Source organism: Convolutriloba macropyga, chromosome 11 (assembly GCF_964194025.1).
Source record: "Convolutriloba macropyga chromosome 11, txConMacr16.3, whole genome shotgun sequence".
Taxonomy (NCBI): Eukaryota; Metazoa; Xenacoelomorpha; order Acoela; family Convolutidae; genus Convolutriloba; species Convolutriloba macropyga.
The window spans coordinates 18,014,529-18,026,570 of NC_134478.1; the positions used below are offsets into that span (position 1 = coordinate 18,014,529).

Here is a 12,042-nt window from a genome sequence, read left to right on the forward strand (position 1 = left end):
CCGTTACGCTTGATGCACATCGGGATTCAAACCGAAAAAGAACAAAGTAGTTAAAGAGACCGAAAATCTTTTTTTTCAGCGGCGAAAATTCGTTCCAATTTGGCGTGCAGTTTCAGTTGGATTCTAAAACTATACTTAATTCAGCTTCCAAACTGAAAGCTTAATACAAAAGGTCAGCTAGCAAACATTCTAATGTATTTTGATAACCTATTGAACTATAACTTAATGACCGGGCTTTATCGGTGTATCCCGTTTCTTGACATTGATTGTATTCACTACATTGCGTACATCAATGCGTGAAAAAAATTAGAATCCGTTAAGTTGAAACAGAGTGAGGTAAGTCAGAAGTCAAACGTGACAATCGTGACTTATGTTAAACAAAAAAGGTGATCAAAAAGATGGAGAGCGCCTAAATAATAGCCGTTTGAGAGACTGACGGCGGCTATTAAACATCACTTTAAAAGCTGAAAAGTTATATTTTGATTAAGAATCAGTTTGATTTAATGCTGTTTCCATTAGCTGCCCTAAAAACCCTTCAATGAGCGTGACACGCACTCGCTTGACATTATCTCTTTGAATTAAAATAAAGAAATTGGATTTTGGAGTCAGGAAGTCATTTTTGAGAGTGAGGTAAGTCATGCGTGACCAAAAAATTCAGTACGAGATTGATTAAAAAAACTCTCTCCACTAAGATAAAAAAAATGAGGTCACGCACACAATTCAGTTGAAATTGCGTGAACAAATGAACAAAAAGCAGATTTGAAGTAACTTTGACGTCATATGGTCGTAACAAAAATCTTGACGACAAAATAAATCGCTGTGCGGCTATTAGTAAACAAAAAACTGCTGAAAATTATTAAAAAGCACTTCAGTCAAAAATGTACCGCCAAATGCTTATTCGTGCTTCAAAACAAGTAGAGAACAAATACTCATCTTCAAGTAGCAAAGAAAAATCACGAAGAAACCAATAATAGCCTTGCTATCGCTTCGCGGCTATAAAACGAGGTTAATTTGTTAGACTAAATTGATGCAGTCGAAAGACGAACAAACATCATTTGCAGCAAAACCCACTGGTATCTTTAACGCACCTGTACAGGCCGTTTCTCTGTGTTCAACTTTGTTTGAATTGATCGTTTTCCCACCTGGCAGTACACATCTCAAACTGTACACTATTTTGTATTCACACCCTGCTTCCAAGAGATGCAAATTGGGTGGAGACCCAGGTCCATAAACAAGAGATTGGTTGCCTACAGGGCACTTGGTGGGGATGGCATTAATGTCGTATGTAGAAGAGTCAGCGCTCTGTTCCAACCAATTCAAGTTGTCCAGTGGATCTAGAATTATTCGTTTTAACATTAGTTTTCATAGGAAACCCTAAAAACGTGGTTCACACTCACCTGAGCATGCGTACAGCGTTTTATAATGAACTCCGACAACTCCAACAGAGAACTCAAACACCAATTGGTAGAGAGTGCCAGGACTCAAGTTGTAAATAGTGACAACGGCACTATCTGAGTCGACCGCCCTTTTGATCACATTATCAGTACAGTTTGCCCCAGTATCTACATCTTCACAAGCAACTGACTTCACCCCTGCTTGAGCGGGCAACATGCCCTCCACAAGGTACTGCAAAGCAGTGGTGTTTTTCCAGCGCTCAAAGAATGTAACATTAACATCACCTATAAAAAAAAGGTAAATTACAACTTCCGCATCCATACAGAATCTTTGACGGATAAAACAATTTATTATTATACAATAGTCGCATATTTAATCAAGGATTAAAATAGCTTCGAATTGAATGATGACGGGACTTCAGCGTCATGTCCAAAATGCAAGTGAAAAATGACAACTCTGCGAGTGGTTGCGAGAAAAGCAACGTCTGGTATACTGGATCCTTCGAACTAGCAGTAGTAGAGGCTTCCGGGATTTAATACCAATTGGTTCGCAACCAAATATTTAAGAAACTGATTTTAAGTTTATGTTTTTGAGTTCTCCACTGGGATTGCATGACCCGCAGTAGCAGTTTATTATCCAAGTACACGAGTCGCTTCGATGTATTTCTCAAAGTTTTTCCCGTATAAAGAAGCGAGGACCTTGGATTTTTCATGCATTTCTTTTCCAAATGCTCTTGATATGACAATTGCAAGTAATGTGGTTCTGATAAAAGAAGTCCGAATTTGTTTTCTTAAGGCGGTTCTTTGGGACAAGCGACTCGTTTTGGTAAGATGATCGTTTTGGTAAGTTTTGGTAAAAATGATTGTTAGATTGTTTTGGAAAACATTCCGCAAGTAATGAAATTAAGCAAATGTGTAGCAAAAAAGACATGAAAAAGCCATAATATTCAGCAGATTTTTCTGTTTTTGAAAAACCCGTAGCTGAGATATTGAACGGAGTTGGTAACATTTCGTTGGATGAGATCCACTTCAAAACGAATGGAAAAAATGCTCTCAATAAACTGCAGTGATTGATATAAAAGTTCAAAACATAGCCGGCAAATTGCCGGACAATAGCCGCCGTTGACCCGCTGGACGCACATTGGGAATGAAACAGAAAGGGAAAATTAAGAGATAGAAATTGACAGAATTTTCCTAAGTGTCAAAATATTCTTATTTGGTGTTTAGATTCTTTATATTCGGTTAGATTCTTAAATTACTCTTAATTCAACCTCTACACGGAAGGCTCCTAAGCACATTACTAATGATACCTAGCAATCGCTTTAATGAACTTTGAAAACCGAATGTACTATGACTCAATGATCAGGCTTTATATGTCTATCCAGCTTCTTTTGATTTGCTCTTTTGACATTGACGGTATTCACTGCATTACATGATTTCAATACGTGAGAGAATTTTAAATCCATTCAGTTGAAACAGGGAATGAAGTAAGTCAGTCAAGCGTGAAAATTGTGACTTTGTAAAATGGAAAATGTGATCATAAGAATTTTCCTTGACTAAACAAAAAACTAGACCTAAAACGGACTATGTGTGAATTGGAAAAACTATTTCTAAAAAACCGAGTAAAAACAAAAAATCAATGTCAAAAAGCCGCGTGTGAACAAAAGCCACTAGCGAGAAATGGAAATTTGGTTGAAACGAAAATCTAGGCCTAGAATGAAGTATGAATGGATTGGAAAAACCATTTAGAAAGATATCCGATCCAAAAAACTGAAAAAACAGTAAAAATCAAAGTCAAATTGCCGCATGTGAACAAAACACCACTAGCGAGAAAGCAAATTTTTTGTCCGAACACCGGTTTTTCTCATGCTACTTTAAAATTAGAGCAAAAATCACGCCGCAAAACCACCCGCTTTTTCACTCCACTTCCTGTTTCGGCGTGACCAAAATCACTAATCCAATTTGACTTCAAAAATCATAAAAATGTGTGAACAGATCTTACAAAAAGACAGCGCCCCAATACAATTCAAATTCTTTGAAAAGAAGAGCTCCTAAATAATAGCCGTTGAGAGGCTGATGGCGGCTATTAATATTACATCTGCAATTTTTATCAAAGTGTGCGTAGAATATGTGGGCCGTAGGTTTTTATCTATTTTCTAAAGTTGAAGAACTGATTAATTGGTGACACCAAGCCACAGTGTGGTTCTCATTCTGACATTAAAAATTTATTCCCGAAGTCCACTTTGTTGAAATGACCTGGAATCAAAATTCTGAAAAATGTACTGCGAATCTTTGTACCCGAAGATACGAACAGTAATTCGACGTGACAGATCTTGATTGATGGAAAATCGAAAAACTCGCACACAATTTATTATGCTTATGATTGCAGCAAATAATGCGCTTTACATCTATTGTTAATGGGAAAATCTGTTCTTCTGGTTCTCACGATAAGCTCTCATTTTCATGCGTTTATAACTTACGCGTCAAAAACATCATTCGGTTAAGTGACCAAGGTGTTTTTTGTCAACGTCGGATGTTGCATCTAGGTAAACTCGGGTAGTGTTTCGGGGCCTTTGCGTTTCAATTTGTTTCTGAAAGATCTTCCACGATTTTTTGGATACGGTAATTCCTATTTTTAATGAGATGATTTGAAGAAGACCAAATAGTTGGAGCTAGCCGTGTGGACCAATCACTGCGTAAAAGGAAGCAATGAGTAGGAAAATGTTATTCATTAAAAATAGCAAAATTTAAGTGGTAAGCCACAATTCTTATGCAAGTGTTTTGTCTGAAGTCATCACTTACAATATGCTTGAATCCCAGTTAACGAGAAACATCTCATCTCTCGATAGCTTGCCAGGAAATTGAGAAAGGGATCTACATGATAAGTGAAGAGAGAAAATTCATTTCAGAGTAACAAAAAAATGCAGAGTACCAAAAGATTATTTTTAAAAAGTCAATTGTTGAGTACATTGATAAAACAGAAAAGTAGATTGTGTAAACTGTTTATTCTTGATTTTCATCAACGACCTGTCGTGTATTCTTCTAGACAGTATTATGTGGTTATTTGATGACGCGAAACTAGTACTCAACTCCCTGAATTTCAATGATGATCTTGTACGTTTCTTCTACATTTGGAATAAAGCAAACGGGATGTTAGTCAACGCGAAAAAAAGCTTATGTATTTTTTTGGGACTGTCGAGCCAATGTTAGAGCACGCCAACATCACAATTCCGCAACAACAGTGCGTGAAGTATCTAGGAGTTTATGTCAACAGAAAGTTAAAATGGAACACGCACACGCAATGTAAAGTTACTAACAGCCGCAGAGCTTTCTACAAGCTTAAGACTTCTATACTTTGGAGCACTCCACATATCAAGTACAAGCTCTACGTCGCCTATGTTGTTCCAATACTCCTCTAAGGTTCTCAAATCTGTTGCTTGTCCCTTGCAGACCTCAGGGCTTTCGAGAATATCTAAGAGAAGTGCTTGAGATGGGTTTCCGGGAGTTCTAGGAACTACTTGGACACTCTTCTAACATATAAAGTCCTACCGATGGCCTTTCGAATCCAAGTTGAGGACTGCCGACTGTTCATTCTCTTGGCCCAAAGGAAGCTATTGAGCGACTTCGGTGATAATGTTGAAGTATTATCTCTTGGTGTTACGAGAAGACGGAGAAACAAGTTCAAACTCAAGCGTAAAGTAACACCTGGATTTTTCTACGAGCGGTCCATCAATATGATCATCCTTTTCTATCGTCAGGGGAAAATCGATGATGGAAACTTCAAGATCAACAAGATTGTTCAACATTTTGAATCGATCATTCCATGTTTCAATCCCTGTTTCCGATGCTCATGGTTTGTTTGTTGCAATTGCCCCACGTGTACGAGCTTTGTAAACGTTAACGTTAAATAGTAGAAATGAATTTCATTGATTTTTACTTTTTGGCCCTTATTCGGGAATTAAGCCTTTCCTTTCTCTCTCTCTCTATTGATCACATCTAAAATTTTTCGAGCAAATAATCTCAAATATAGGAGGACTATCTAAATTATTGTTGATAAATATCTGGTCGTTGAAGAATCGAGTGCACTTAGGCGGATTGTTCCACTTAGAAGCAAAAAGCAAAAACGATTTGCTTAAAAATTTACACAACCAGTGGTTTTGGAAGATTTTTTTAAATGCGGTCAAAAGTATGAATGATACTTCTCTTCTTTCACTTGAATGGTACTTTCAATTGAATGATACTTTTTTGTCAACAATTTTTTCACCAAAATACGACATTGAGCATTAGTCAAGTCGTTGTTACACTTTTTTAATGAGTATTAGTTCACTCAGATTTTTATCGTTTGATTTTCAAAAAATTTTTTTTTAATGCCAAGACTGATAAACGTTCCAACGATAAGATCAAATTTTTATTCAAATCATTAATTAACAAAGCCGACGAAGCTCAATTGAATTTAATTGAGATAACACAAAAGTTTGTAAGGTTAACTATCTTATTATGAGCCTGATGATTTGTTTTAGTAAAGACTAACTGCCACTCGTTCCACTGTTTCAAATTTTTTCTTTAGCCAAAATTCCAAATTCGTATGCTGCAGCGATTATAACCAATCGAAAGATTAATTCTTCCCCCGTTTTCTACACTCCACCAGTTAGTTCCTTCTATCAAGTCAGGTCCTTTATTTAGCGGAATGAGTTCCAAGTCATTATCTTGATTTGACAAAGTTTTAAAAGCGCCAATTTTTGCTATTACGAGTTCTTTTCATTAAAGACTTAATAATACATGACATTGAATTCAGTTTTTTTGCTTTGTTTCAATAATCAAACACTGCTTTTCCAAATCTCAACTGTGCTAATGGTTTGAAATAAATTCTTGATCTTTACACCGTTAACAGAGGAAAAACTATTAGTCAATTTATCAGAAGTTGGACCACTTTTTGAGGTCAGCAAGGTCATTTTTTTAAAACTAAAATGCTGTTGCTTTACAGTATTTCCACTTGAGTGAAACACTATTATTAGAAAAAAATATTATACATCAAAATAATTACTTTCACAAAGCGTAGGTATAAAATGTACACAAAAGCTATTTTATACAAAATTTTATATCTCCGCACTATCATAAAAAAAGTTATTTTGATGCATAGTTGCGTCTTCTAAATTTGGACATCGTTCGTGCATTGAAAGGAAAACTTCAAAACGTCAGTCTGCTAATTTTTTTCTTTTCTTCACACATAATGCATCTTTTCAAAGACAAGACAATTTTTAGAAAAAAAAAACTTCCCAACAAGCTGTCAAGAGCAAAAAATTAGTTTAATAGCGAAAGAACTCAGTAATTCTATCGGCTTGGAAAACTCCCTTTTAGTATATATTTCACTTTGGAAAAGACCCAAAAATGTTTTCATTACTCTTAGAATGTTTCGGAAACTTTTTCGCTATAAATGAATTTTAACACCATCATAAGAAATAAAAGACTTAAACAAGGCCGGAATACTCAACAAAATTTTTCAGTTTTTGAGAAATCAAGAGCTGAAAACTTAACACTGTTGGAAATTTCTTGTTGGATCAGATTCCTCTTACAAAGAAAAAAAATGCTGTCATTAAGTCTTAAGGAGTTGTTCAACATTAAAGACATTAGTTCCTTGTAGGAAAAAGTTACCCTGGTTTGATAAGGAAGCTCAGTGAGTAAAAGTTAAAAGTAATAATTTTAAAAGTTCGAAAAAACATTCAAAATTCCTTGCGGAATTCAAAGTGGCCAGAAAAGTGGTCAACAGGCTAGTAGTCAATAAGAATTAAGTAACATAACATTAAAATTAGGCGTACAATTTCAACAAAAGGCAATATCTTCAGAGACATCAATTAAATAATCGGTTACCGGGTAGAGAGCAAACAAATCTCACTGTCGAATAGGTGGCGCTACTGTTGATGATGGCGAGACCGTAGCCGATTTGGTCAATGAGTATTTCACGACCATTGCTGGCGACAAACTTGCTGGTTTCTCAGTGAAAATACTGAAATCTATGCTTCTCGTAATTTTGACATACTTAACTGCCCTTATAAACAGCTAATTTTACCGAGGAACTTTTCCAGATTGTCTCGAAAAGGCACGCGTAACGCCGCTTTTCAAAATAAAGGTGAGCAATTATCCAGGTCGTTTATAAGGGCAGTACCAATCGTGCCTGTTGTTAGCAAAATCTTCGATCGAGCTATGTATACCAGATCGTATAAATATATGAACAAACAATTCAATGAAAAACAATATGGTTTTTGAACTAGATGCAGTAGAGATAGTTATATAGTAGAGATAGTACAGATAGTTGAGAAAATAAGATTCAAATTGTCAACCAAATAATTTTTTCCTTGACTCTGGTTAAACATTCAATAAAATTAATCAGGATTTGATGATTGGGAAACTGGAAAAAATGGCGTGCGAGGATTCATTTTGTGTTGGTTTTGCAGTAATTTCCTGAACTGGCAACAAATTGTGTTCATCAATGGAGCGTTCTCAGACTTCAGTAGCGGTGTGCCTCAAGGGTGAATAATCGGCCCTCTTTTTCATTATAAATACGAACGCTTTTTGTAGTCGAAATTTATTTTCATTTATATTTGAACGTTAAGAAACTTCAACTCGTGGTTCTGTGAACCGCTTACAGTTATCAGGCTTCAGAAGGAAAGCTTGAAAAACTCAGATTCTATGAAGCAACTGGATATTCAGTTAGACATAAACCTTTGTTTTGACGTTCATGTTGATAAGGTTGTAAAACGCTTGTCAAATCTTTGTGTTTGCTATCGCAAGAATCAGTTCGTGAGTAGAAACGTTCTCATTCTTTACTGCCGTTCATTTATCGAACCGGTCTTCTAATCTATGGATGCGCAACACCTTCTGAGTTTTCTTGTATCTATCTGGTGCAGAGCAACCTGCTTAAGTTATTTTGTTTCAAAAAACAGAGGGAAAATGTACCCTGTCTTTTCTCAGAATCTACCAGCCTTAGTGTATACGGTTTATACATTCTGGATTTATTAAAATTATTTTGAAATTGGTCAATGTCAAATTGCCTAATCGGTATCCGAGCAGCCTTCATCAGCGTGACATGAAAGACTGCCAAACTACGAGGATTTTCTTATCTAGCCTCTTCAAGAAACCATGCCTGAGTGAAGTCTCAGATAAGAACACAATGGCCTGGAGAGGATGCAATCTGTTGAATTACTTGATTGGTAAAAGCTTCATTCTTGGACCTGTTTGCGGAGACGAAACATCATTAAAAGGTTTCATAGATCATCTCAAGTTTTTGTTAATATAAAAAATTGTTCGATACCGTGTTCTAGCTTGTGTTCAGAAATCTTCCATTCTTTTATAATAGCTTTATATATTGTGAGGCTTCTAGCTTCTGTGGAACTAGTGCCACGAGGAGGACTTTTTCTGGTGCTTTGATACTTCTATCAGAATGCACAAAGTAATATATGTATTTCATCAGAATTTATAGACTTTTTCTTCCGTTAGTTTATCTGATTTCTAAAGTTGTAAAACTGAAAATTTGACCTGACTTCAAAGAAATCTCAGTTTTGACCCCACGCCAAAATGTGGGTCTCATTCTGACATTAATAAAGACTTCCCGATGCGCATATGACGAAATGATCTCAAATCAAGATTCTGAAAAGTGAACTTTGAATATATGTGTCTGAAGGCATGTGGAATAATTTGGCGTAACAGACATGGATTGATGAAAAGCAACAAAATCAGAAACAAATTACTAGTATCATGGTTGCAGCAATTAAGGTGTAGTAACATTTTTTAATTTAATAAAAGCCGCTCTTGTAGGTATGATGCAATAGTGTTAGTTGGTTCCATGGATAGCAGAGGTTACCCTAGTCGTCCGCTAAATCCTCGAGTTGCTCAGGGTTTCCCTTAAAAAAATGGGGGGGAGGGTTTGTACAAAATTTTGGTCACAATTTACAAAATTTTATGGTATTGAACATTTTTTTGTTTTTGAGAAAACTTCAGTTTTTAGCGTTTTGATTTTTATGTTGGTCTGAGGGCTCCTGCGTCAAATCAATAGTGGCGCAAACGCATTTTTTTTATGATTTAGCTTTTGAATTCTGTTGATTCTGAATTTTTTATTGAGAAAATGTTTTTTTTTGAACAGAGCTTTTTTTTTAAAAAAAAAGGAAAGACGGATGAAAATAGGCTCATAAGTCAAAAAAGTTTCACCCAATATGTTGAAAAAATTGTGAACTAAATTAAAGCAAACACAAAAATTAAAAATGGGCCGCTATGGCGCAAGACTGAGACTTTGGAGGGATATACTATCAGAAACAAAAAAGCATAAGTGAGGCATCTCGAAAAACAAGCAAATCTGAAAAACAATAAAGGACAAGAGATATCTACAAAAAGTTGAATATTGTTGCCTAAAAATTTCCAACGAATTTATTCAACACATATAGTGAAACGATCTCTGTTAAAGCAGTGGAAAACGCTTTAAAAGCGAGAAAGAAGTGAAAAATACGAATGATTTTACGAACTACAAATGATTTATTTACCTTACCAAATTAGAACAGATAGAACATTTAATTCTGTTCCTCTGGTATCAATAAACCAACAACGAACTCAATCGGAACAATTGAAAATGAAAAAAATAATGGGGGAGAGAAAAAAAGTAATTCAAAAATGTTAAAATTCCTACTGATTTTTTCTTCTATAACAAACTTCATTTCACAAATGAAATGGCATGTAAATCTATCCGAATACTGATTTTAAACGCAAATTATACCCCGGAGACTAAAAATTTGAAAAATAGGTGCACCGCATGGAGGGTGGGGTGGGAAAAGTGAGGTGAAACAGTGGGAGGTACTGATGTGGTGGTGGGGGATCGATTGCAAAGAACCGCCGTTCACACTATACGTATAAGTTTCCTAAACAGTTTCTCTGAATCGCATACTTGAAGACCAGTCACTTGAAAGGTTATAAGAGAACTTATAGACCACTCGACATTATTTCTTATCTCGCTTCTGAAGCCGAGAAGGCGAATCGGTCCGACAAAAAATCAGTCGCGAAAAAGGATAAAAAAGATCAAAAAGATTAATATAATTGCTGCAGACTTCGTCTGAGAGCGATTAAAATTGATTTCGTAAAAAGTGCAAATTCAACCATTTATGATAAAACATTTCTGCTTAAGATCAAAGTGACTGAGGTTAAAAGATAATGACATCTTGCCACATAACAGCAGCTGAAGCGCGGAATCAATAAAGAGTTAAGATAGAGAGAAATAGAGTGTGAGGGTGACGAAACGTGAATGAGAAAAAGAAATGAAAACCCCAACCGACAGAGACGAAGAGAAAGAGAGAGAGAGAGGGAGCTCTAAAAATGTTTTCCATGGTGGGATTCGGCTCTGCAACTTCTAGTTTTCTAGCCTTCAAAGTAATTATATCATAAAGAAAATCTGAGAAGTACAAAATTTGACAGAAAAGTTTCCAGATTTTGCAAAAAAACTGTTACAAACCATTTTTTGTCTCTGGAGTTCTGCTGTGTAAGTCATCTGCAAGTATTATGACTTTTTGTTGGCCAGACCAGATCGTTAAATTCGGAAAGTTTTCGAAAACAATTGCAAACTTAGCAAACTTTTGCCAAAAAATTGTGATATTAAAATTTTCAGAACCATTTCATTTTCCCATGAAACTATTCAGTAGGCCTATTTCCAGCCTTAAATATTCTTACTGGCTCAAAAAGAAGCATAAACTTATAACATGGCAATAATTTTCCGAAAGCTTGCAAAAAATTAAGTTTTGTCAAAAAGTTTCTCAAAAACTCGAGTCATTAAGATTTTGATAAACATTCCGTTATCCTTGAATTCAATAACCTCAGAAATTATGCAGCAGCTTATTATCAAATTTTGGACGAGGTCGCTGAGCCAGTGTTGACGGAAAAAGTCAAAAATACTCAAAAAATTGTGAAAAAATGCAAATATCTTTTTAAAAACTGCTTAAGGTCGTGATATTAAACAACAATATATTACATCTAAAAACTATGCAGTATCCTATTGTCAAACCTTAGAGGATATTTCTTGGCACTAGAGACCGGCGAAACCTAAAAAAAATGGCAAAAAAATTCTAAAATTTGAAAAAATTTGCAAGTTTTATCAAAAAATGGCAAAAATTTGTGATATTAAAAAGTTGAAAACTAATCTGTGGCGAAAAAATTTTTTCCAGTAACTGAATATCAAACACTTAAAGAGGTTTTCTGAAGCCTGAGACCGTGAAAATTCGAATAATGACAATAAATTTCAAAAAGGAAAAAAAATTGCAACTTTTGTCACAAGAATGCTAAAATTCGGGATGTTAAAATCTTGCAAAATAATCTATTAACTCAAGAAACCTGAATAATGAACATAAAAGTAGATATAAAAATAATGCAATTTTTGACAAAAAAGGCTAAAATTCGTGATGTTAAATTCTTGAAAAACTTTCCATTACAAATAGAAACTATACAGAAACCTATTATCAAACCCTAGAGGCGATTCCTTGCCTCTTGAGGATGGAGAAACCTAAAAACGGCTAAAAAATCGAAAACCGGAAATGCGAGTTTTATCGAAAATTTGTTCAAAAGATGAAAACTACTCTGTGGCCAAGGAAATTTTTTCAGTAACTTATTGTCAAACACC

The 12,042-nt window shown here is 35.3% G+C and overlaps 1 protein-coding gene across 2 annotated transcripts in view; it reads right to left on the reverse strand.

Moving 5' to 3' along the window:
* LOC142349502 (uncharacterized) overlaps positions 1-12,042 on the reverse strand; it is a 188,182-nt gene that overhangs the window by 111,167 nt on the left and 64,973 nt on the right. For both annotated transcript variants that reach the window (XM_075401097.1, XM_075401096.1), the window contains exons 12-13: positions 1,398-1,679; positions 1,089-1,334 (exon numbers count right to left, since the gene is read on the reverse strand). In XM_075401097.1, coding sequence (XP_075257212.1) covers positions 1,089-1,334; positions 1,398-1,679 — 528 coding nt within the window. The remainder of the gene's footprint in view (positions 1-1,088; positions 1,335-1,397; positions 1,680-12,042) is intronic.